General features: G+C 43.5%; 1 protein-coding gene across 1 annotated transcript; it reads right to left on the minus strand.

The window, feature by feature from the left end:
- Positions 1 to 475: 475 nt before the first annotated feature.
- MAP3K14 (mitogen-activated protein kinase kinase kinase 14) lies at positions 476 to 26,302 on the minus strand. The gene is made up of 16 exons (XM_009287863.1): positions 26,218 to 26,302; positions 18,924 to 19,196; positions 18,274 to 18,343; positions 16,197 to 16,407; positions 15,466 to 16,074; positions 14,254 to 14,391; positions 11,934 to 12,063; positions 11,096 to 11,227; positions 10,548 to 10,652; positions 9,680 to 9,843; positions 9,147 to 9,297; positions 8,170 to 8,520; positions 6,889 to 6,995; positions 5,361 to 5,505; positions 4,677 to 4,777; positions 476 to 3,788 (listed from the first exon to the last, which is right to left on the minus strand). Exons 2-16 carry the CDS (start codon positions 19,174 to 19,176, stop codon positions 3,624 to 3,626), a joined length of 2,832 nt encoding a protein of 943 aa, XP_009286138.1. The 5' UTR covers positions 19,177 to 19,196; positions 26,218 to 26,302; the 3' UTR covers positions 476 to 3,623.
- Between the last annotated feature and the right edge of the window lie 198 nt (positions 26,303 to 26,500).

Consider the following 26,500-nt stretch of genomic DNA (forward strand, 5'->3'; position numbering starts at 1 on the left):
TTAACAGAAACGCACCACCTAAGTGGAGACAAACAGCTCCTGCACCAACAGCCGGCAGAAGCACTTGCTGAAAGGTGTGGGCGAACCTCCAGAGCTCTGCCTGCCTAACCCGGTACCTCTGGATCCCAGACCTACTTCTCCACTATCGAGGGGAAGGCTCAGCAGCTCTCAGTACGGCGAATCCCCCTGCCTGCAATGGGACAGGAGGAGGAAAAAGGACCATCTACTTGGAAATAGAGAGATGCCAGTATATTTAGCAAATCCTGTGCTCAGATCCATCAAAGTTATTGCTGCCTCTTCATACCCAGAAATGACTTCTCCCTGCATCCCCCAAAAACTAGGGTAACACGTAGCAGAGTTTAATCAGACCAGGCTCCCCTTCTTGAAAAACGTCTTATTCAGCATCATTGTCTTGTTCTCTGGGACAACGTATCAAACCACTAGCAATGAGAACGAAGAATCTTTTTTTCCAGCTTTATTTTTTTCCCTGTGAAAATGCAGGTCAAAATATTAATTTCAAGAAATCACAGTTTTATAAAGTGTCATTCATTCAGTACAAGCTAGTCATTCCATCGTCTTCACCCATGCCAGTACTGCCCATCCCAAAGAGATTATCAGCTTCACACTGCTTTGCCAACAGTGATTTTTCCAGACTTTAGGAAGGAGCTACATGACAAGAGCCATCTGTGTTTATCACTCCTACTGCTATTTGTCCTCCCTACCCTGAACTGGAGCTCTGTCCTAAAGACTAGTTATGTTATTACACACAGTTTCAGCCAAATTTTAACATGGATAACAAAAAGCTTTCCTGACTTTTTCTTCTGTCAGTATTGCACAGCCAGCCTTCATCTGGAAGCTGGACTTTTTATGCCTGTTACAGCAATAATGACCAGCCAAATTAAGAGGAAACTGTCCTGGCAGCAGAGGAGAGTCAAGGAGATCCCAAGCTGGTAGGTAGCAAAAACATGAAAACCCTGGAGATACTCCTGAGAGCAGAACCACATTTCAGGACAGTAGGAAAGCACCAGTGGTTTGTGGTATTTGCCGAAGCGTCTTTCCCATCTGGCAGGGACTGCTGACACCTCAGCCCGCTTGTCTGGCCGGCTGTCACGTAACAGATTTGTTAGGTAGAAATCTGCAGCCTCACTTTCTCACTTGAGGTGGCAGCAAAATAGGACTGAAGGTTTTGGACAAAAGGAACAGGATGGAGATACTGGCTAATGCTGGTGTGAGAGTACAGGAGAACATGGACATCTCCATCTACCCAACAAAGACATTCTGGGTTCGCAAGGGTTTACTGCCTTTCACCCATTCGTGTAGGTGGCCTGAGATTAATGTTAATGCTATAGATGAAGTGTAAAGCTCAGAAGTCCTGTAAACAGAGGGCTGCTGCATCCTGCCCTGCTGCTCGGCAGAACTTGAGTCTAACACCAATGTACAAAACTGTACACCCATACATCGAAGCATTTTGCAGACAACAGTGCAAGCCACGAGATGCAGCCTTTGGGAAGGGAACAGACCATGCTTTCGTATTGACACATCACCAACAGTGATGTGTCATATTGACACATCACCAACTGACTCTTCTTAGAAACAACTAACAGGTTTTTCTCCTCCCCCCCTCAGAGGAAGCCTAGGAAGGGTGCCAGGAGTGGGGAGTTTGGTTGCTGCACCGAACACGTGCTTGGGAGCTCCTGGGAACCCTGGAGAGGCATTTTGATCCCTCCTGCTCCAGAGCCTACAATTCTTAGTAGTTTATGGCATCTGAAAAAAAAGAAATCGAGCCAACCTACCCACTCCCCCCACTCCTTCCTGGAAGAGATGTGCGTAATGTGTTAATTGTTTACTAAAAAGACTCTTAATGTGGCATTTCAGATATAATTAGGTATGTTTTGGACAACGTATTAAGTGCTTTAGAACAAAAAGTGCTATAAAAACTATATCCATAGCTGTGACAGGTTTCATTTTTCTTCAAGAATTCCACTTTTTTATTGCATCACTACTTTAGTTTTCTGATTAGGGATGTCACTGCCTAGTGTATCAAAACCAGCCGATGTTCTGGGAGACCAAAGGGAAAGAGTATCAGTTGCTTAAGGAGCATTGGTCCTCAAAAAGGGAGGCCCAGAGCATATCTTTTCCCAGCTATTTTCTAAGTGAACTTCACTTGAGAAAACTGCCAACATTCCTGCCCCATTGTGTCTCTCAGAACCAGCACAGATCTGGCAGGGCCTACCTTGCTTTTTTGGAGCTGTTTCTTTACTCAGCCTGGATGTAGATAGCCCCTGCTCAGAGGCCACTGTAGTTACAGCACACTGGAAGAGCCACAGCACGTTGTCAAGTGACCCTGATTTCCAGATGTGCAAGGACTTCGAGCAGTCCTGAACAAGTACACTCATAGCTTACACTTCCCTCTGGTTTTGTTCTGGGTTATAGAAGGGCTGACAACACCTGCCCGTCTGAATTTGACCCACGCAGTTTCAGTATACTCCAAACAATTCACAAATCAGTAAAAAAAAGCTCAAAGCTTAAGGCATTAGGGCCCAGCTGCCCATCCCACTCCTTTAACACATTTTGACATAAGGGGAGCAGCACGAATCCTCGTGCCAGTCTGTAAGTGCTGGTGAAGATAGTCTGAGCTAACACACCACGCAGAACTGGAGCACTGATCTCCAGCGGAGGGGCCGAGCGGCCGGCTGGATTGATAGCTGGGAGTGAGATTTTATAAACACTGCAGCAAAATTCAGACCTTGTCTGAGCTGACTGAGCCGCCGGTCCTTCCCCCTCCAGGGGGAGCTGCCTGGACGGGACAGTTCACATGAAGTCCAGAGTCAGCGGTGGAAACAGGATGGAGGAACACAACCCCTTCACCCTGCCCACCAGGGAATACCCTCCTCCTGTCCTACCTGCCAGACAACGTTGGCAGCAATATCAGAGAGAGAGCACCAGCTCCTAAGTCGGGGAGGAGACCTGAAGATGAGAGCTGCAAGCAAAGCTCTTTCTGGGAACAAAGTTCTTTTCTGATTCAAGAAGGAAGCGTCTGCGGGGAAGGGTGGGAGGTGAAACCAAGAACCCAGCTAGTTACTGCTGTCGACTTTCCCCATGCAAAAGGCTAGAGGTAGAGATGATGCTACCCAAAGCCTACAGAAACATTAAGTTTTTCCTCCAGCTAGAAGGAAGTTAGCCAGCTCCCCTCGGCGCAAACAACCACAGCTGCACTGAAGATACCCAACCTCCTCCTTTGGGCAAGCCCAGCAACTACCCGCTTCACCTCGGAGGCTGAGCAACAGTAGTTCTCATCCAACCCCCTATTCTCCTGAAAAGCACAATCGCATTCCTCTGAAAAGCAGGAATTTCCACCCACCATTCTCAAGCTCAACCTAACACTCACACCCAAAACAAGTAATTCCCACTGTTCTGGGGAACATCTAAGCTCAGGACATGTCTTGGAACTGGATCAGAACAGACAACAGAAGTGAGGCCCGAGAGCAGCGAGCTGCTGAACCGCTATCCTACTTCAGCACAAAACACCAGCAACTGCACTTGGTGCTCCATGGCAGGGGTGGTTGGAAGCTTTTGCAATTCCTTCTTGCAACAAGGTAAAAACCTCCAAAACAGGAACGGCTTCATGGCCTGTTCTCCAGTTGACCGTGTTTGACTCGCCATGTCCAGCTGACGCTGCAGTCAGGGGCAAGGGTGCACTGCAGCTCAATACCAGAGTCAGGGACCTCCATGTCGTAGTGAACTGGTTGGCCTTCTTTAGTAACCAGACTGAAAGCAGGGACTGGTATCTGTGAAGCAGAACAAACAGATCTGAGTGGCACTTCAAGTCTCTTTCAGAACATAATACCCCTCTATCAAACCTAGCAAATAGCTTCCCAACCCAAGAAAAGCTCCTGGAGAGAGGCTTGTGCTTGGCAGGAACACCCTAACCTTCTCTTGTAAGAAAGTATCTCAGAAACTGAACTAGGTAGCATTCACCCGGCTGCCGAATTGCCTCACCCGAGTTTTTGACCATTGCTGGTGGTTCCTGGACTGCCTATGTTTGGGCACTGTGAATTCCTCTGCAGGCTAGTGTTACGTCCAAGAGAACAAAGTATGCCAAAGATAACCAACACCACTAAAACATTTTCTGGACTTCTGCAACCTCTTTGTTTAGAGATGATCACCACATTTTACACTCAGATGAGTCACAGTCCCACAAACACTCAGGAGTTTCTTTCAGGGGCTGCCAAAGAGGCCCACAGTGAGGTTCACTGGAGTCTGCCAATATCCTCCAACCTAACAAGTTAGAAGCATCACAGCCAAAACACAGCCCATTTCCTTTAGCTGATATTACTGCTCTTGATGAAAAAGTCATATAGTGGTTCTTCTTTAGGGACAGAGGAAAGAATTTATCTTTATAGTTGAGGAGAAGAATTTTTATGCTGCAGCACAGGTACTTTCTCAGATGGAGATCCCTATGGTCCCTATGACAATTAGCAATGGCTTATGATTCAGAAAACATCTTCTGGTATCACACTTACAGCAGCAGCACTGAAGTTATATTACTAAACGTGTCATTAGGATCCTTGAATGGACTTCTGGGTCACTGGTTTTAAGGCATTATGAGGCTGCACTATGGAAGAAATTGCTCCTCAGTCAGAATGCTGTACTTAACTCCCAGCTTTGTGTCTCACCTGGCTGCTTATCCCAGTGGCAATGTCTCCCACCTTTGTCCTGTGGAAATCCCTGATGTGTAAATTTTCTCCACTTAGCAACTGGATCTGGATTTTCACTCCTGAAATGCGCAAGAGAAGTCATTAGCTTCTGCTGTAGGCATAATGACTTCACAGTCCAACACAGAAACATTGACTAGCAAGGCACATACATCAGAAGAACTCGGTTTTGTCATTAAGCATTTAATTTCTGTAGGTCTTTCGCTGAGCATGGAGGCTTGCTGAAGACAACAATGACTCACAGAGCAGAGCTGGATTTAGCAAGAAAGCAGCTGAAGAGATGCATTGATTTGCACAACATGCCCTCAAAATTACTTTGTAGACATTTGTAGACATTTATGGTTATAAAGCATATATTCTTGCACATGGCAGTTGCACAAGGGAAGGCATACAAAGATGAACCAGACTCTGTGCGTTCAGGAACTTCTCTGGCTTTTACTTGGCTGCACAGAGTTGAGTGCCTTCCACCCATCTATGGCTGGGGCAGACTTGGCCTCTTGACAACCCGTATGCTTTTAGGAGGGTCTGTGCTGACACAGTAACTGAAGGATAAGAAGAACTCCGAGACTCCATATCCCAGACCCTCTAGATACTGAGAAAAATCATACCTGACCATCTATCCAAGCTTTAGAAATTCAGGCTCACCGTTGAAATAGCTGGGAGTGTCTGTGTGCCGACTGCGGTTCAGCAGGTTGTTCCAACTGAAGCTCTGTCCATCTGTCTGGCTGTTCCAGGAATGAATCCCAGAGCTCATGGTGTCCCTCAAGCTATGAGAAGCCTTCATGGAGTTCTGCAGAAGCAAGCACAAGTGTGTCAAAGGCTCCTAAAGAAAATGAGCTTGCATGAGATAAACATTTCTTCTCAGGACAAAAAAAGTATTAATCCACAGGGATCTAGGCTGGGCCTTGAGTTATTCAACATTCACCTGCCACCTAGAAAAGGGGACGAATAGCAATGCAACAATTTGCAGACATAGTAAGTTATTATCAATAGTCAAATCAATAATCAGCTGAAAAGCTGGATGAGGAAAAAAAGGGGTTTATCATACTTAGTGACAGGAGAATCTTTATTGAGATAAAATTCTAATGTCGGTAAGTGACAAGTAACACCCAGGAAAAACAGTTAACTGTACATAAACAACTACAGACCCTACCTTGTTGTACTGCTTGGAAAAGTCTACACTGTCTTAGAGTCATAGAAGGTCAATCTGACAACATCAGCATAGTGGCAAGTACCAGTCAAAAATCAAATTAAATGTTAGGGTTAGATACTAGGGGGGAAAAAAAAAAAAAAAGCAGAGTCACATCCCACGCTGCACACCATGCTGTGTCAACAGCTGAACTACTGTACAGAACTCTGCTCAATCCTCCTCAAAAAGCATTCAAAGGCTGAGAAGAGGAACAGAAATAGGAAACAAAAGATGCTCACAGTCAGAAATGACTCCTGTAGATGGCAGGCTACACAATTTTGGACTCTATGTCTTTGAAAACAATGATTGAAGGGCTTACGTCCTTCCCTGGTTCAACAAGGCTTATTCAGTGTTTCTCACTGGTATTCCCTAGCTTATGAACACCAGAGATAGAGCAAACAAAATTAATTAAACTTAGTATTTAAGTAACTTGGACTACGTAAGTCATTAGTATGAATGGGTTAAAAGAAGTTCATGGAGAACAGATCCATAGGCTGGGAATGAATATCCAAGAGCAGGGTCTCTGTTCTTCTGCCCTATTCTTCTGGTCTTTCCCTAAACATCCCTTTAGTGGCCATTGCCAGGAAGAAGACCACAGCCATTTGGTCCAACTTGGTACAGCTCCTACGCTCATCACTGCTTCTGCAGTTCCTTTCTTCTGCACAGAGAGGGTCAAGGCCGCTGAGATTTTCCATATCCACACACTTGATGCTTACTGTGAGTACACAGCACAGGAGAGCAACTGGAGGAAAGGGATCCATGCTGGACAGTAAACTGAAGAACCACTACAATCCTAAATACCCCACTGTCCAAGAATAAAGATTTCTTCCCAAGATACTCTCCAGCAAACCGTGTGTCAAAAAGCAGCAACAAACGGGAGAAACTCCAGGTGTCCATTGGTCACAGCGTCCAGTTTCCCAGAGGTGGTTACCCTGCCACCCCCCCACACCCACAATAACACGGCTAGCATCCATTTATACCCACCTTCTCACTAGCATCTGACACGAACGGGCTGTCGATGCTGAGACATGAAAGCATTTGTTCTTGCTCTTCCAGCGAGTAAGGCTGTGAAAGGCTGTTCAAAAACAGTTCTGCAAGCAAAAGGAAAGAGAAGGAAGACGTTTCCAGTGTTTCCTTTCACGCCTCCCTGCTCTAATCACAGTTACTGCAATTAATACCCAAAGCTTCTTCAGCATTATCTAATGAACATTGATATTAGTGTCCGCAAAACACACGACACACAATTCCTCTGCTAAGTAGCAGCTACAGCCACCACTGTGAAAATAGGGAAACTGAGCCAGAAAGGACAGATGAATTGTGCAATGACATGCAAAATGCCAGAGACGGGACTAGCACCCAGAATTTCCCAGTTCTTGCCTATTATGTCACCTATCAGCCTTCACTCTAGATCCATCCACATTATACCCAGGGAAAGGTCAAACTTACGTACTCAACTCTTGCAGTAACTTGCACTGATAGTATCCAGACCTCACAAGGCTGCTGAAGATCCAAAGCCATTTGAGAAGAAAGCTGACCCTCAGCAACCCCTAAAATGCCATTCCTCAGTTCCGTGACAACAGTTACATTTCAAGACACTTTTTTCCTAGCTTTGAAGTTTTCAATTCATTTACAAAGACTAGAAAGTATGGGATAAAAAAGTGAAAGGTTGAGTTGTACTGGGGCAATGGAACTAGACTATTACTTCACTGATTTTCACACTGAACTTACTGCTGGTTTTCAAATTCTGGATTGCTGCTGGTAATCAAATTCGCTGGCTGGTGGCTATAGGTTTTCCAATGCCCAGAACAAAACAGTTGCAGACTGATTTTTAACTATACTGCTTCGTTTGACATCTCCCATCCAATAGGCTTATCCCTTTATCAAAAGAATTATGTTTGAAAACCTAAAATTTCAGATGCAGTTGGAACTGCGGACACTATTTATACGGTGCACATACACACAAGTCTGAAACTGGCTGTTTTCTGAGAGGTTCCTGCACCTCTCACAGAAGTTCGCTCCACTGTTCAGAGAGTGGAAGGAAATCCTGACCACTACCTTTGTGGCATATTTAATTGGTTAAGAACTACTAGTTTTGGTAATTTCAAGGAAGGCTGAGCAATCTGTGTAACGAGAGAGGAACTATGAACAAAATGACATCCAAGCTCAAAAACCAGAAATAACTGTCAAGAAGCCAAAAGAAAGCAGCTGTATTTTTATCATGCTCTCAAGCAAAAAGCTGAATTCCCTACATAGCACATCGCTTACCTATTTCCAGCTGCTGAAGCTCTTGTTCTGAAATGGTTGTTGCTCTCTCCACATGGCTGCAGCTCTTCAGGGGGAGAGGAGTCGAGGAGAGAGGTGGAGGATCCCAGGTCTCAGATGATTCCTTGCACACGTTCCAAGGGGTTCCCTCGACCTCATCTGTTTGCTCCAGAGATGGTGGTGGTAGGACTGGGCTCACACAAGAAACTTTGACTGCCAGTTTTGGGTCAGAACCAGCCTCAGAAACTGGGCTCACTGTGGGGGACAGGAATGTCTGTGGATTGTTTTCTTTGTTCAAAGATAAATGTCTAGGCTCTCTGTATTCACCTTTCCAGGGGCTTGTCACACCTCCCACTATAAAAACAAAAAGCATACAAACATTATCAAATAAAGAAAAAAGAGGTAAAAGTTTTCCTTCACAATAAGAGTTTCTGAACTGTATCTTGCTGTAAAATGCCCAGCTTCTTCAAAAGACAAAACCAGATCACCTCTACAAATTCTTGCTCCATTACAGAACCTTTCAGCAGGATTAAGTTGAAATAAATTATGGATAGTCTTAGAGGCAAGACTGGACCACAAGTATGAGTTACAGTTCAGGATGCAATAAACCTCTGCTTTCAGCTTTGCTGCATACCAGGCTCTAGCTCACGAGATGCAGTTGATACTTCAGCTTAATATGAGCCCAGCCACAGCACACACCTTAATAAACCCACATAAAGCACAACATAGTCTACTTCAAGCAGAGAAGGAAGAAAGAGCATGTGACAGCACACAGGAAATTTTAATTTATTTGGGCGAGAAACGCCTGGCTGTGGGCAACAGCTATCAGCCCAAAAATACACATCAATGCTGAAGCCTGTGCAAATGATATACTGAACAGTAAAACATACTGATATTTCCCATAGGGCCACTCTGACATAAGTAGTGACTGGCCACTTTACCAGTGTGGATAAGAAGCTTTAAATACAGGACATTTCTACCTTCTTCAAGTGCGACACTGGTCTTAGTTTTCAGTTCAGATGCAGATGCTCTCTGAACAGGCTCTTTCTCCAGACCCATTTTAATAATCTCAGCAGTGAGAGGGTTGCAGGAAGGTGGAATTTCCCTCAGAGGAGGTGGCTCTTTAGCTATCTGTGTAACAAACAGGAAGTGAAAGAGGTTAGACCAGAGAGGCTTCACTTGATTTCAGAAAGGTTCTTCCCACCCTGAGAGCATTTCCAACTGAAATTACAGCATTAAATGAGAGACCTGAGCAGTAATTTTATTACAGCTGAATGGCTAAAAAGTCACACCCAAGTCATGAGCAGGATACGAAAGAAACAGCCCTAGCACATGTAATACACAGCAGTCTAAGAGGCGTAAGAAATGATCAGCTTCCAAAGCAAGGCTGGCATCATCGTAAATGCCCAGCTGGCTCTCAGCCAGCTTTCCTGAAATGACTGCTCTCTAGCTAGGTATAATGAGATTTTGCAGGCTTACGTACCATTTACTGGAGATACGCTGGTTCACTTACCTTTAGACAGAGCGGGTGATTGTAGTACTGGGTCCAAGGGTGGCACCCATTAAGCATGTGCAGCATCATACAGCAACTGCTCCAGACATCCACTTTGGAGTCACAGCGCTTTCCCATGACCACCTCTGGAGCCATATGAGTTTCCGTGCCAGGCACATAGTTCCCTAAAACCATTCAAATGAAAACTCACTGCATGTAAACTAGACAATTGCTTCAGTGCAACTGCTGGGAAGCCTCCTTGTCTTTTCAGTTAAAGTGAGAAACAAGTCACCTTAACCCAAAAAGCAGCATTGTGTGCTCTTATAAGCTGTTCAAAGGCTACGTCTCCGTATCAGTCTCATCCCTTATACACAGAATAGGTGTTAAGCTCCCCTTCCCAGCAAATTTGGGAGGCAAAACATTGGCTCCATTGGTGAGCTCAGCATTAGAAAACATATCCTTCTCTTTCCACAGCTGCATTAAGAAGCACTATAAAATTTAACTGTCCAAAAGTCAGCGAGGAATTTTGCTTTGGCAGAGGTCAGGATTCTTCCCCAGCTGTTTAGTGAGGTTACATGACAAGTCAGAGTTAGATTTTTAAGTTTCGATGTGGTTTCTTGCAGGGACAAAACACTGAATGTAGTATGCTGACATAATCTTACAGAAAATACAACGGCCTTCTAGACTGGGAGATAAGGAACACCTTCCAACCTTAAGTTCATTTTAGCTGTCAGTGGGATACATCACAGTAATATCAATAAATGCAACACTATGAGCAACGTTAAGTCTGGAAAATACAGTTGCTTGCAAATTAGCCATATGTAAATGTTCAAAAAGAAAGAATGAGTCAGTAGGGCAATTCTTTAGAATCGCAGCAGAAAATCCTTACCTGTGACCAAGCACTTTCCCAGGCCATCTGGATGAAGGTGAGCAGAGTGACCAAAGTCACACAGAAGAGCTCTGCTTCCATCATCAGACAAGAGCACATTTTCCGCTGTCAATGAGAAGTTTTTAATTAGTCAGTCTTCTTTGTATTGTGGTCACTGAGATAGGAAAAAAAAAAGTCAAAAGCCCACAGAACTATAGTCTTCTGAGTCCAAACCAAGGTCTATTACTCCTATGGAGTGTCATTGGCTTAAGCAAGTACACAACTATAGTTATTTCTACTTATAAACTACCAATTATCCGCCCTGGAGATTCCTCTGCCCCAGTGGTGGGGCAGCCTGGGCAAACAGCCTGTCAGACCCATCGGATGACAGAAAGAAAGAGGTGACAAATATGATATGCCCAGCTGTTTAGAACCAAGTTAAGCTCTAATCTCAAATGTAGAGTTGAAAATCTAGTAACTAACCTTTTGCCACTCAGGAACTTAATCTCCAAGCAGTTTGCCTCTTGTAAGAAAAAGGGAAGAACAAGGTACCTTTAGTACCATCCTACCTTTTACATCTCCATGGAGAATGTTTTGAGCGTGAAGATACTCCAAGCCCTCTAATGCCTGGCCCAAATAACTGAGGGCTCTGTCCTCTGGCAGGCAGCCACTCTGTTTAATTAGCTGACCTAGTGAGCCACCTAGAAAGGAACCCAGAGAGTCCATGTTAGCTTATCTTTAAATTCTTCCCAGCATCATCAGCGTTTCTCGTTGTTTCTGACGAAGAAATGAGAACTGCCAGGTCTGACAGCCCTTATCTTCCACACATGGGTCTGTTCCTTCTGTTTATTCCCAGAGTTCTTACTGCCCACAGAAACTGGCCTCTTTCATGAAGCCTTTTGCTTAGTGTCAGTTTAACGGTGTTGCTTTATATTAAAAGCAACTACTCTGTGATGAGATCAGACATTTCTAGGTGCTACTGATCACCAGCCAATTCTTCACAAGCTGTGTTTTCCATGGTCCTGGCTAGAAAAAGAGCATCAGGCAACAGAAGCATCTAGGTTTGCTTATACAGTATCCCCTGTTCCAGCCAATATGCTTTACACGGTGCCGTGCAAATAAACATGAAAGCAAAAACCAGCATCAGCTGTGTGTCTTAATGAGAATTTTCACATCTTGAACTCAAGTGAGGCAGGACTGGAAATTATTCCCCCCACAGAAAGACCATTGCTACACACCAGCAGGGGTTACACATACCTATCCCAACCCACTCAGGAATTAACGTTAGGAACACTCTGGATACATCAAAGAATTAACAGATTTAAAATTGGGGCAGGAGGAAGAGGAGATCAATGTCCACCGCATTCAACAGTTACAATGGTGCTTCCATTGTTGTTCCTTTCTCACCCTCCATCAGCTTCATGAAGATGGTCACCCAAGGTCCTTCCTTCACAGCTCCGTACAAGGGGACAACTTTAGGACTTGTTATTGCAGCACATGTCGTTAACTCCTCTGCACGGAAGTGTTCAACTTGTACCTAGAGAAACAAAGAAGTACTGAACAAATTTTATGACGAACCCTGACAGAATCGTCCCTCTCTGGTGCTCGGGTCAGAGTATCCTACACTGTTTAACAGCAGAGGCACAAGGATGACCTTCGTTAACAGAAATCAGTGGGTACAGCAATAAGTGGGAACACTCAGAACGATTCATGAACAAGGATGAGAATCCCTACATCCTCAGTGTCCGAGTAAAGTGAAGATTTATCAAAAAAGATGCCAGGTTGCAATACCTCCAGCTTATAGCTGAGTACTGGTAATCTTCAGGAGGAAGGTAATTTCTGTCTCAGTTAAAAAGATAATACTGACAACTTAAGCATTCTGCTTTCATGAAAAAGGAAAAAAAATTAAGGATGGTGCAGTACTTGGCAAAAATAAAACTCCCCCAAAAAAGGAGGGAATATGAAATATGGCCACAAGCAGCGATCTACACTATCACCTTTTTAGGTGGTACTCAGCCTGCACAGAAAAATGGTTAAAGAAAAACTCTATTCACTAAGTTCAGCCAAACAAAATAAAACAAGAATTTGCTAAAGACCAGAAGGAAAACATGAGTCATTAAGATTCTAGTGGGAAAAGGATGTATCATGTTTCTTCACTGTCAGCAGTCCAGCTATAGCTAGTTTTCTTTAATCTCAAAAATTTGGAGAGCAGGTGCTTACAACACCAAGTATGGTGAAAGAAGGTCAGGTAGTCCCCTTCTAACTCAGGCAGACAGCAGTAATTGAAGACGGTTACTGATGTAAAACGAAACACATCATAGTTAAGTGTTCAACTTGCACGTTAGAACTCACTGGTTTAAGAGTTTGGTCTGACAAGATGTATTTCTGATCTACAGAACTATCCTTTGAAATGCTCCAGTAATTAGGGAAAAAAAAAAAAAATTGACATTTTGAAAGACTTCAGCTTCTCCTACTCTCATGTCTTCCTTTTCAGCACAACCACTCCTCCTGCATGAAAACATACCCCACTAGTAACAACTATTTCTCCTAAGACTGTCTATTTGCAAAATGGATAATAAATTTAAGTAGTTATATACTGTCAGAAAACAAGCTGGTCATGTTGCCACAGAATTCCACATCTAAAATGTGAGGACGCAGAATAGGAAATAATTTTCTACATGCTTTAAATATGTTTGCTTCTATACAGCTGACAAATGAAATGGCTAAAAAACTGAACAAGCTGGCTTAGTCTTGCCACTTAAATCTTTCCACAGGCAATGAATCAAGTTGAGACCAATGTAAACAAGAAAAAGCAAACGTTTTAAATTGAAAAACGCAAGTTCCAATTCTTTTTGCATATAATATTATTTTTGTACTCAAGACAAACGCTTCCCACGCACTTTTTGAAGTTTTCTATTGGAGTAACGTGAGAAACATCAGTTCACAGAGGTGATTAAACTATTCAAGTGTTAAGTTCAAACAAAATAGTTTACATTCTCATCATCTACTTGCATTATCACTCTGCCTTCACCTCTGAGGCCCCCCCACGGCTGCCTACAAATCAATACCCTGATTCAAGTTATATTCCACACACTTCATACATGGTATGACAAGGGCATATCTTGGTGTACAATGGATTATGCCAACTTCTGGAAAAACACATATCCTTTGCCGCACCTGTAACAGAATCACCTCATTACAATGCGCCAGTATTGCATATGACACTCACTGAACAGACAAAAGCTCTCTCCGTTTTGAGTGCTTCCTGACTGCCTTATTTTTTTCCTACTTTATTCGTTTTTCAACAGAGAAACACATGCCATGTCACCATGTACACTAGACGTGTTTTAACATGAGAACAGTTAGATAAGCAGACAACTCACACAGCTGCTTCTCCCCCGCAGTCACTAGGGACACACAATCTTTCTGAAATCTCTACTCTTTCGGCCTGTCTCAGCACAAAAATCAAGATCCCTTCTAGCACGCTTTGAAGGCCAAATGAACCTATTTCTGGCTGCTAAGCTTGACGCCCTGTGCACATACAGGTTGTCTGTCTGCTTCTTCTCTCCATGCCATCACCTTGAAGTTTTCCCTTGGACATAACCACAGCAGCATTTCACTATGACTGTACAATAAGGTACCTACTGGTAGCTGGAAGGAGAAGACTTTTTCTCCGTACGCCTTCTTGTGTCAGGACTGCCCCCCCCCCTTTCTCACACATAATTACCTTTTTGGCAGCACACTGAAATCCCGTCTGTTTGTCCTCTATTTTGTATACTTCTCCAAAAGAGCCAATGCCCAAAGAACCATGACACTTGGTCCAATGAACCTCTTCTCGGTACTCATAATCCACTGGCTTTAGTTTCTGGAAGTTAAAATCAGAAAACAAGATGAAGCAAGGAAAGAAACACTTAACTGTTGAGCTCCACAGACAGAGACCAACATTTTCAGAAAAAGCACAATGATAGATACCACCGCACCTCTCAAAATCCCTGTACAAAATTACTTCTGTCACAGGCTTGAGATGAAACGATACGGGAGGACCTACTTGATTTCTGTGGGCTCTGTTTGATCTAAATGAGTGCACCCCATTGTTGTAAAGGAAGGCCACCAGTATTTGGATAGCTTTGGAGCTCCAAACTATTCCCTTCATGTGCAGGACATAACTACGAAGCTAAATCCTACAAACAAAACAAGATTCACATGACTAAATGTGAACACACATAGACGTCTATGTGTGAGCTAAACCTTTTTTATAGTCAGTAGACTGAGATTGTGCCTTAGGTCCCAGTGTAAACATGTTCAGGCAGGTAAGTGACACCCTGAACGCCACCGACAATACTGACAGGGTCACACTGATTCCAGTGAAGAGTACTCTAAGAGGAGTTTAAGGTGGCAAGAGAGAACTGAATTCAGAAGAAATGAATCATGCCTCTAACATTTACATGCATCTGCTATGCCCAAGCCCTGCATTTGGCAAGGGACAACGGGCGAGTTGCTGGGTTCCTACCAGAGACAGCAGACATGCTTTTTGCACCTTCACGATCTACATGTCCCTGGTTTCTGTCTGTGTCACCGTGTAGGTCATCTATAGCCAATAAAATATTGGAGCCTGTTCACATGAATGGACTGGGTTCTTTCACAGACAAACAGAGAAGACATGTTTGAAGACTGACTAAGCACAGAAACACTTCTCATAGACAAGCATGCATATTTTGTGAATGAGTGAACAAGTTAGAGCCACCACTCTAAGACAGGGCTTCATATCCTTCAAAAAACAAAACCGCATCTTTAACTGGCAGTCTTCACCCATATTTCAACCATTCAGAAAATGCAGCCTTGTTACAGAAGCTAGCACATGGATGCAGATTCTCTCTCTTCTGAAGCCCAGGAGAAACTCTGCCTTCCACGACACTAGTGTGTAGGGTCAGAAGATCACCTCATTAAGTAGCACGCCTTCATTTTCATCCGCTTCATGAAATTGTTCCTTTGGGTCCAGACCACCTCCTCTCCACGTCTTGGCTAGGCTGGCTAAATTTTGTGGTTCACCGAGACTCACGCTCCCCTTCAAGGCATCTACCAAGTATTCTTCCACAGAAATCTTGTCCAAACTGGTTTTCATGGACTGGTTGACACATTTGGGGAAACTATATTCTAAGTTTAGGCCAGGTAAGTGATGCTCACTGTCTTGATAGTTGAGATCACCATGGAAGTATGTCTCCAGAGCATTACGTTTCATGGCATGGAGCGGACTGTCCAGATGTGGGAAATGAGGGGGTATTATGTTGTAAGGAAAAGGATGGAGAGTTTCAGGCTGTGGAACACTGTCCCTCTGATAGTGCCGTTTCCAAACATGATTAAGGCACTGAATAGGGCTTATCAACTTGTGCAGTTCTGTTTTGTATTGGCTTCTTGGTGAATGGAGTTTGCCCGTGGACAGAACTTTCTCAGGTTTCTCAAATGGCAGTGGATCATAGACCAAGTCCTTGTTAAGTTCTGAAACCCAAAAATTGTTTCTGTAAAGAGTATTTTGGTGCAATTCATCCTCCTAGAAAATAAAACAAAACAAAACAGCTGAGCAGGAACCTCAATATAGCCACCCAAAATTCAACCAAGAATTGTTAGGAGTTTGCAGGACTCCTAAACCAAGGAAGGTTTAAGGATTCTCACCTGGACGGGAATTGGAGTGCAGCTCTCTTGTTCTGGAGTTCTGGGACCTCGCCTGCCAGCAGCCACTGTTTGTATTTTCAGCTTGGATCTTTTCTTGTGACGTTTCTTTTTCGTCTTACCACGATGCCTCCCTCTCCAACAGGTAGGCGCCATCTTCCCCTCCGTTGCATGGGCCACATTGTTAGGGATTTGATCGAGGCTGTCTGACCGGCTATTGGAAACCAAAATGCATGAAGTCTCTTAGATCTGACGGTGAAAGCACACCTCCAGTTAACAATTATGACCAACAGAACAAGAATGAGAATAAGCAATTCTGCCTTCTGAGATTTAAAGAACAGAGAATGATAACATAACTTCTTGCTTTCTAATATGTAGCATTTGTAACTTCAATATCAAGGCACAGTAGTATATCTGGCATTGCGAGAAAGAAATGTGGGGGGTGCGTGGGGGAAGCAAAGCATTAAGTCTCCCAGTATTTGCAAATTCTGCAAGGAACAGCAGGACTAGATGGCAAAGTAGAGGGAAAAAGTACTGAATGTCTCCAGGTTGCTTTGAGACAGTTTGTGTCTATGATTTATAGTGAACACAGAGATTATGTATAAATGCAATCTATTTAAAAAAATTGTTAAAATTCATAAAAGTGCTCATAATATAAACGTCTGCTCTATTTGAAAGAAAAATAGGCTTTGCACCAAAGAAAAGGGATGACTAAGCACACTCAAATAAAATAGCTTCAAAAAGCCAAAGTGTTCTGGCATGTAAAGCTCAATCAATACGATTTCTAGGAATGCATATATATACAAAACAGCACTGGCCAGCACACCAACTGGGGGTCTGTACAGATAGCTGCAACTCTCAGAGGAACATTTGCGTGCAGTTATTCAATACCAATCATAGTAGTTAGATTTTTTTTAATCAAGTTGTAAGAGAAAACAGGATATTTGATCTTCAAATGAAGAAATCACAGTTGTTCTGTTGATCCATGCAGTATATCATCTGCCTTTACTGAAGAGCAATGCAGTTCACAGCCAGCATTGCTCTCTCCACCTTTTCCTGCTGTTTCAGTGCACCACTGAGTGCTAAAAGATCCAATAAGTAGCGTTCTAGGTGATGGCATTACCACATTGCCTTGAACCTGAACAATTAGCTGGTGTGCATTCTACATAAAGCCCTCAAGAAATGGTTCACTCTGCATTTCTTCGGTTGGTTCATGGGACAACGTCAAAGTCAGTGGGCAACGTCAAACCATATGCCACCCAAGGCCAGATTCAGCGTCTGAAAGCCACCAGAAAACAGGCAGCACCTAAGTCTATATCCCAGACACCCACTTCAGAGAGCACTGGAGCTGCTTAATAAAGCTCCAGTGCTTAATAAAGCTCCAGTATGTGCCCCAGTAGGGCACATATTCTTCATGAAGGAAAAGTGGCTCACTCCCAGATGACTTCAGAAAAGCAAGTCCCAGGCCTCCATTTTCAATTGCAACTGTTACTCCCCCTTTGCCACTTTCAGCTTCTCTTCACAACTCTATTTCTGTTGCTGATGCTCTCATTAAGTAAAGGTTCTTCTCTCATCCCCTTTTGTTTAACCTCCCCAGAAACAAAGTAGTTCCTTTTTCTCAGGACTACTAACAGCAGCCTAAGTTTCCCACAGCTTTTCAAAGGGGATGGTGTAACATGGTTTCAAAAGCATCAGGACAGTTCAGTTAAAAAAGACTGAAAACTTTCCCTTGGATCCTTCTACCTCAAGCTCATGAACCTCAAAAAATGACTCAGTCATTCCAAAACAAATTAGACAACCCAGGAATAGAGGCAGAAGACAATCAGCAGGCATTGACAATAAGACAATGCAAGGTGTTTTGAGTGGTTTGTGCTTAAACTTCTATTTTCTTCTAACACAAAAAGGTTTTGAGGAAGATGTTTGGGGAAAGACACACTCTTCCCGAACCTCAGACAGAAAAGCTAATTCAAACAGGAGTGCTTTTGGAAAAATTATCGCAAGCACACAGAGCCAGGGTGATTTGGAACAAGTCAGCACATATAACAGTGAAGGTGGGTATTCATGTTAAGGGGTCTCTCACCTGTAACGCTTACTATGAGCAATAAAGGATCTCTCTGATAAAGTGGGGCTGAACTCCTGACTGTTTTCACCTGTGTGAAAGAAAACAGGATCATCACATGTCTTCAATATCAGGCAAAGTCTATCCTGGTAACAACTGGACTGAGAAACAACTCTACCAACTTGCTAAACCAAGCAGTGATCCGGACAAATCACCACACAGTTGTGCCACATCATCCACACTACATTCTTCCTCCCCCAGCATTAGACAGCTTCCCAGCACTGCGATCTCCTGATCCCCCAGCTCTTTCCCACCTGACAGCTTTATTTTGTTTTGTTTTTTTCCCTCTTTTCCCCCCCTCTTTTAAAACATCTTTCAGAAGTCAGCCAAGAACAGATGACCCAGCAGGACACAGATTTATAGTCAAAGCAGCTAGGTGCAATGGCCACATGCTGTTCTGTTATTTATGCTTTATTCAGTGGATGCTGACACATTATTAGGAGATTTCATGAGCTTCCTAAATAGAGACTGGGATGTGTCACTAACTCCACCCCACTTGGGATTACAAATAGATTTCAGCTCAGCTCTCCAGGAGTGCAAAGTGAGTGAAATCTCATAGCGCGTTACACATTCCTTTTTCTCAATGAAGAGCAGACTGCTCTGCTACTTACATTCTGCTTGGGCAATAATAGAAATTGATGCACAGCCTCCTTCTGTTTCTTCTTTTGCTGTTCCTTTGGTGATTACATCATTCAGGATTTTCCACTGACTGTGAAAGATGACCTTCTTTGAATCTTCTACTTTGCAAACACTGCTCTGCTTTTCACTAACTGTCTCGTTCAGCCCCTTGGTAGCTGTGAGCTCCTTCTTGTGCTTGATGGCTGGATCAGGAGCTCCTTGGCATGTAATTCCCATCACTGCCATTTCACAGGTTCAGAGAGTCACTGAATAAGAAAAAAAAACCAAAGCAAAACACTTGTCAAAATACTTAACTTCACAGGCAGAAAGCAGCTTCAAGTTCATGAGAAACAGGAGGCTGCTGAAGGTATCAGATTACTAAATAATTTAAACCAAATCAAGGTCCTACCCAACCTCTGAGCACAGAGCTGAAAAAGAACCCAAGACTGCCAGGTCTCCATCCCTGACTTGTACCACTGAAGAACTGAATAATCAACATTATTCCAAGTACTAAAAATATGAGACCACACAGGTTTCAAAGGGAAATTTATTTCTTGGTATATTCCTTTAGCTTAAATACAAACAGTGAAACCATATAGAAGAGGAAACGTATCACTAAACAGGAAGAATATTCACCCCAAAAAAAGAATAAAGAAGAAGACACGAGAGACTTTCTCCTAGAGTGCACCTAGGAGAAATTACATTGTGCTCTCACACCACATAAAATGGCCATAGAATCCTGCTAATTGCTTTCTTCCTTGTACTCAGTCACCCTCAAATCCATTTCTCATTTTTCCTTCCAATGAAACAAGGCTAGACAATCAGCCTGCCCATTCATAGCTCCTCCCTCACTCCCCTTCCTTTCCCTTAATCACCAATAATTTTTGAAATACTTGGTCAAGCCCCACAAAAGTAGAGGTCTTATGGTGTATCGGATTAATGCAAGTTGGTGTTGGATAGAAGACAGTGATGGTGCTGGAAAAGACGAACCCCTCCGCTTGGCAGCAGCTGGCGAGTCAATCAGCACGGGCTGCTAGCTGACCAGTTAGCGTAAATGTAGCTCCAAACAAGTCCCAGCACATGCCAAATCTTGGCCAATTGGCAGCGCAGAGGAAGGTGGAAGGGAGCCAGGGGTGGAAAGGGAGAAGTATAAAGAAGCATGGAAGCAAGGCACTGCAGGACAGGACAGGGATATATTGTGGGGTGGAAGTCACAAATGTGGAGAGTTAGGGCTTCCCTACAACCACACTGAACACAAGCCCACAGGAAATAATGGCTTTGGTTTAGCCCCTGATCCCCTCACCTTGGATTCCGGAAAAGTTAACACAGTTGTTTTCTTTTAAACCAGAATATGCTCTATTGCCCCTTAACTGTAGAGGTCACTTCCTCGTGCCAGTCCTCTCACAGCTCAAGTGCAACATCTTAAAATGAACATTTCCATCATTAAACAGCCCACGAAAATTCAGAAACCTTAGCAAACATGTACAGTTCTTAAGTACCACGAACCCAATATAAGACAAGGAGGAGGGACATTTGAACAGAGGCCAGCAAAAACAAGATCTCAAAACTATTACAGGAGCACATCTTTGAGGCTCATCAGTTTAAATCTGCACCAAGGATTTTCTTTTCCTTTTGTCTCCTTTCCACCCGCCCTGAACAGCTGCCTGGGGTAACAGGACATTTACTCTAACAGGCTCCTGGCAACACAGATCACTCAGGAAAATGACAAAACTAGTGGGTGCTCTGTGCCTAAAGGGCCACCAAAGAAAGGGGAAGGGAGCCGTTAGGGAGCCAAGTGCGTGAACCTTGGTGTGATGTGTAAATGAGTCACCTAACAACCTGGCAGGTATACAAGGAAAGTCAACAATGACCACATTCAGCGGCTAAACAGAGAACAGCTGCTGTGCAAAAGAAGTGCTGATGACAGTATCCCACTCATTACGCCCGTCCCGCTCCCTCTCCTCTACAGAAATTATGTCAAATCTCAGTGCTGTAAAATAATCCCTTGGAGCAGCAGAAAGAGAGCCTGCCAGATGACTAACCCAAGCCACCAGTGACCAAACTGACAACTTCAGAGCTATTTTTATACTCACTCTCTCCTGATTTGCATTAACTCTGTCTCTCCTTGCCCTCCCCTCACCTTCAAGGACTTTCAAGGTCTGCAGCGCAAACCCATCCCCATCGCCAAAAACTACGTAATTCTACAAGTCAATCCTCAGCCTAGTTAAAAGCCAACAGAGGGAGGGGAGAAGCAAAATTGCAAGTCCTTGTCGCCCTCTGAAATAGAAAAGAATAACAAGGAAATATTACTGAGATTAAAGTCAACAAAGCACATACCTCCCTTGCCGACTAAAAAAAAAAAATGAGGTAGCTATTGTAAGCAATGTCCTCTAACACAGCAGCCGCCGGCGCTCAGACAGTTTAATGTGTGACTCAGGTCTACAAGGCTGTGTAGGCACAGAAGCTGCGAGCCCAGCCCAGTTTAACTATTGCTGCACAACTTTCAGGTCTTTATAAGAATCAAAAACCCAACTATTTTTATGGTACCTACAACAAGCATAGTTGGCAGAAGTTGTGATTAAAGAGAAAATAAAATCAGAACTTTTAAATAATTTGTGAAGCATAACTTCTCTTGAAGCTACATATTCAGAACTGAACAGGCTAGACTCATCTCTGTGCACTTGGAGGGGGCGGCAATCCAGAGAGGTGCAAAGCATTCATAAGCCCCATTAATTCGGACGTAGGCACTCAGTCTCTCAGGCCCAGGCCCCGCGCGCAACCCTTCTCAGGGAAGCTCTAGATAAAAGGGGGTCTTGGGAGCAGTAAATGGGTACCTGAGGTTCCACGGCAAGAGCACCAAGAACAGGATTTACCCACGAGACATGCTGGAGCTGTGGTTTCAGCTGCCTATTTACTTGCCGCCGCTCCAAGATGAGCACAGCTTCCTGTACAGACATAAGTTACGTACGTGCAACATGAGGAGCTTCAAGTTATTGAGCTGGAGGGTGGTTGTTTCATACCCCAAAGTGCTTCTCTGGTTTTCAAAACCTCCTCTCCCTCATCCAAGTCACTTAGATTCAACTGTAATTCTTGATTTCAATATCCCTGACTTTCTTCCTTCTGTAGACATGTGTATGGGCTCGTTATTGTCAAGGAAGAAAGGGGAAGTCGGGTTAATGATGCAGTAGATAAAAGTGAATACTACACCCCTAACCCACAACGGGCTTTTGCTAGCAGCATTAAAGACTATCTCCTTATCTTCACTAAGGTTTTGCACTCACCTCTGGTTAACTAATGTTAGTTCTCACTGCTGTAAAAAAGAAAGTGCATTTTTACAGAATGAAAGCCAAACACAGTATCAGTTGTGCTGTGGAGGCACTGGTCCGACGGCAGTGGCAACTCCTCCCTCAAAAAACGTCTGTGCTCCTGTGGGAAGCTAATATACTGGATAAGGTCATCTGAGACTTGTAGGGAGTCAGAATTAAGGAGACACTCAAACATTATTAATATAAGAAATAACCATGTGCTTTCTGTTCCTTTAAAACCTCCTCCCTCCACCTAAACAAGTCCCTGTTCACCCTCTTCAGCTCTTCCTTCTCAACTGGAAGCTATTTGTAGCAGGGACCTTAAAAGAACATTTCTGTGTTTCATGAAGTTACCATCTATATAGAAAGAGAGACTCATAGCTGGAAAAAAGTAATGCAAATACCTCTCCAGCTCTAAAACACTCTGCAGCATACCATAATATGGGGTCCTGCTTGGTCTGCCTGGGTCAAATCTCCCTTGCCAATGGCTTTTTGGAGAATTTCAGTTAACATTTTGTGGAGTAGCCCATAGATTTGGTTAAAAAAAGACTTGGGAAAGAGCTTTAAAATATACATAAGGCTTCATAAGCTAGCTTCAAAGTATGCAGATTTCTTCTCCTAGCCTGAGTGCGAATGTTGAGCAGCAGTTTCACATTGACATTTAGTTTGAAGGAAAAAAAAAAAGAAAAAAAATCATGTTGTCTCAGTGAGGTTTCCCACTTCCTTATTGAGAAGAGTTTTATGAACAATGCATTAACTTAGGTTAGCCTTCTCTTTTGTAGCTGTTACTGGTTTATTAAAACAACACAACTAGCATTTTAGCAACGTTGCTTTGCTGACCACTACAACAAAGCAACAGCTGGGAAGAGCCAGGAATTTATGCATCACTAGATCAGGGAATGTCAAACGAAAAGAAGAACATACACCTTTCGGGGACCTTCCAGTCCTAACAGCTGTTGGTAGGTATTTGAGAAAGTGCTAGGTCTGCAGCCAAAAGAACCTGTCCACAGTATTAGCTACAAAATCATCATACAAAGTCATCAAACCTTATCAAAAACCACACGTTTCACCAAAGAAAAAAAAAAGATTACACTTATTAAAAAAATGAATCACACTAAAGATCTGGTTTGGGGCCCAAGGAGTAGATATACATGTACAACCCTTTCAAACCCCAGGCACCACTTCCCCTTGTCCCTGCCTCCTCACCGTTGTCTTTCTCTGCTTGGATGCTATCGATGAGCTTCCTTGCCTGCCCACGTTTCAGATGGAACTGAAATTAAGACAGTTCCGTTTTCGGCCGTGTCAGTTTAAGGCATATTATTGTAGCATGGGCCCGGGGTGGTTATTTAAACAAGCTCAGTGCTGTCAGCAAGGAGAAGTTTCGATTTGTGTCAGAAGAGACTTAAAAAAAAGTTGTAGCACTCAACACACTCCCCTACCTTAAAGCACACTTAATGCCATTTTAAGTTAACAGGTTTAGGAGAAAAAAAAGTCTTGCCTTGCGTATCTAAGAGTTCCAAAGCAAAAATAAATAGAATGCCTGACTGATTAAAATACTGGTGAGTCAGATCACCAGTTGCTATTCCAGGATGCTCACAGCCTTCACCTCCTCTTCCTTAACCAGTGTTACCCATTCGTCTGTAGAAGGGGATCCTGTACAATCTTGTCTGGTTCCTCTCGGTCTCTCACGTATTGTCAAGTACTGCTGCACGCAGGTTTACCTGAAGATCACCAGGTAAAGCTAACCTTCTACCTAAACCACCACGGAACTGCCTGTTTGAAGGGTTTCACTATCAGCCTTGTGTTCAGGAGTAAGTTATGTTACAAATGATAATAAATATGTAAACATATTCTTTAAAGTGGTTTGATAGTAAATACTTCAAAATCCTGTTTCAGCCATTTGTATTGCTTACTGTAAACATCAGGATAACGAGCTTCAAGTGTCTTTTTAGTTGCCAGACATTAGTATATTGCAACAGTTTGGTTACAAAGTCTGTAGGAAAATATTTGACTGGGTTTAACCATCAGCAGAATTTCTAACAGTATCTAAACACACCTATCTATCTTCATTTCCTCAAGTACAAGGTTGAGTACAACGCACCCCTTAACAATTCTTTTCATGTTGCTGAACAAAGATATGAACAACACCATTTGCCCAGAGTTTATAAACATCACTGCAACCCCGTTCATCCAAAGAAGAGGCTAATTTTTCCAAACTGCTTGGCAAACAAGTATAACAGAAAGCATCAGAACAATCTTCAACCTGACAAGGTTTTGCTTCCCGGCCTGGCTTAGCTGTTCTCACGCAGGCTTTCAGGACACTGCTTAATGACATCCTGATTTTTAAGACCCACTTGTGGAGTGAAGCTATTTCCTAAATTATAAGAAGATGATATAATAAAGCACCTAAATGGACAACTTCCAACAATAACCACAAACACGCATTAAACTCAATTCTGCCCAAGCAGGCAGGACTGAGTTTTCACCAGTTATTACTATACATTGCTTTGCAGCTTGAAATTTTCAATCACATTTATAAAATGCCATGTAAGGCTACATAAAGCAGTAAGGCTGAAGCGCTAGGCCAAAACAAAAGTTTAGTTAAATTTAGTATAGATAGAAGCATTTCTATGTAATCTTAATTTATGATTGGTCCTGCAAATTCAGTTATGATGATTTTATGCTATAAAGTAGAAACACGAACTGACCAGAGTAGTTTCTAACTGCCCATCCTGAGCAATCACCCATGAGACAAACTCCCATATTAACTGCAGAAGAGAACTGCCTTTTAGACAAGATGAGGTCCATATTCTTCAGGACCCAGGGCCCTGATGTCACTAAACTGTGACGAGCAAAGCCCAGTTGCCTACAGATTAAAGTCCCACAAGTCTAGCCCTCATAAGGCCTCCTTCTGGTCCCCCCATGCATCCTCTTGGTCTCCCTTCCCCAGCATCTCCAGACCCTTTCCTAACTCAGGTCTCTTTTACTCCAAGCCAGCCACTCTTCTTGGAAATTGGAGATTTTTCTGTCTTCCAGACCTCTCTCTCTGTCTCCACTGACAGGTTTGACTGACACTTGCCAGCAAACTGCAGAAGTTGCAGAAGGAAAGTTAAAGAGACAGGATGGTCACATTTGCCTCCATCCTCTTAGCAGCCGGAGCAATAATTAGGCACCACATTACTGTTACAACAAAAGCTCAGCTCTGCCTTCTCACATTTAACCCTGAAATAAGACTCAGGACAGACCGTGGCAAAGTTCATTAACTCCAGTGATGTTCATTAACTCCACAAATCCTTCAGGATTTTTGGTTGTTACATGTTTGTTTGTTAGTTATACTCCTTCACAGCACGCTATACAAAGATTCACTCTCTTATAGCAGTTAAAATTTAATAGTTAATAGCAAATGACTCATTCCAAAGGAATCTAGTGGCTGTGCCAATAGCAGATTTTAACTTAGTTAAAATGCAATAAAGCAGCACACTACAGACACATATTTCAAAGCCCAATTCGATTATTCTTATCACTAATGTCACAGCAAAGAAGGTGCAAGTTATTACTCATAAAAGAGTTCAGAAAGCCAGTTGAAAAAGAAATTTAGACGTTGTTTATGGATGCTAGTTTCAGATAGCTGCTTCTTACATGTGCAAAGCACTGAACACATGTTTCTAATGTAACCGATTAAAGTAGACAGGAAGCATCGGAGATCAACCACAGCAGCAACTTATTAATCAGCAAAGAAGCATTTTAACCTTCTGCCAGAAAAAAAAAAAAAAGAAAAACGTCACGTCAAAGAGAAGTGCCACGGCTAACTGCAAGAGGCGAGCCGACAGGCAGTTTAACTGAACTTCAGATCTTATTCAGTTGTATATTTTGATTAGCTGATCTCAGGCCTGCCTCCTCCTCCCCTCTCCAGGGCCAGGGATCGCTTTGGAAAGCGGCACCTAGCAACACCCAATGAACACGGCAAAGTCTGCGGCTTCACCTCTTCCCTCCGGCGGGCACTCCGGGACAGGCGCGGCTGGCAGGGAACCGGGGAGCTCAGGAGCCGAGGAGAGGAGCTTCCGAGCGGAAAAGTGACATCCAGGCTTTAAAAAAAAAACACCACAGAGAGGGTCTCAGTGCCCCGTGGAGACGTGGGCAGCGTGTGCAGGCGAGGGAGGGCGGCTGCAGCGGGTCCCAGGAGGAGCCCGTTAACCGGCAGGTACCGCTCAAAGCCCCCCGGTACTCCCGGGCGGCCAGGGCCCTTCCCGCGGCGGCCGCCGGCT

Source organism: Aptenodytes forsteri, unplaced genomic scaffold, assembly GCF_000699145.1.
Source record: "Aptenodytes forsteri isolate BGI_AS27 unplaced genomic scaffold, ASM69914v1 Scaffold249, whole genome shotgun sequence".
Classification (NCBI taxonomy): domain Eukaryota; kingdom Metazoa; phylum Chordata; class Aves; order Sphenisciformes; family Spheniscidae; genus Aptenodytes; species Aptenodytes forsteri.

What these genes read in the sequence shown, in the direction of transcription:
- MAP3K14 (XM_009287863.1), bottom strand. Translation starts at nt 19,176, where the DNA reads ATGGCAGTGATGGGAATTACATGCCAAGGAGCTCCTGATCCAGCCATC. An exon ending in TATTATTGCCCAAGCAGAAT is followed by an intron (nt 18,344 to 18,923) that starts GTAAGTAGCAGA and finishes TCTTTCACACAG; the next exon opens with GTGAAAACAGTCAGGAGTTC. An exon ending in CCACTGGGATAAGCAGCCAG is followed by an intron (nt 3,789 to 4,676) that starts GTGAGACACAAA and finishes TCTGCTTCACAG; the next exon opens with ATACCAGTCCCTGCTTTCAG.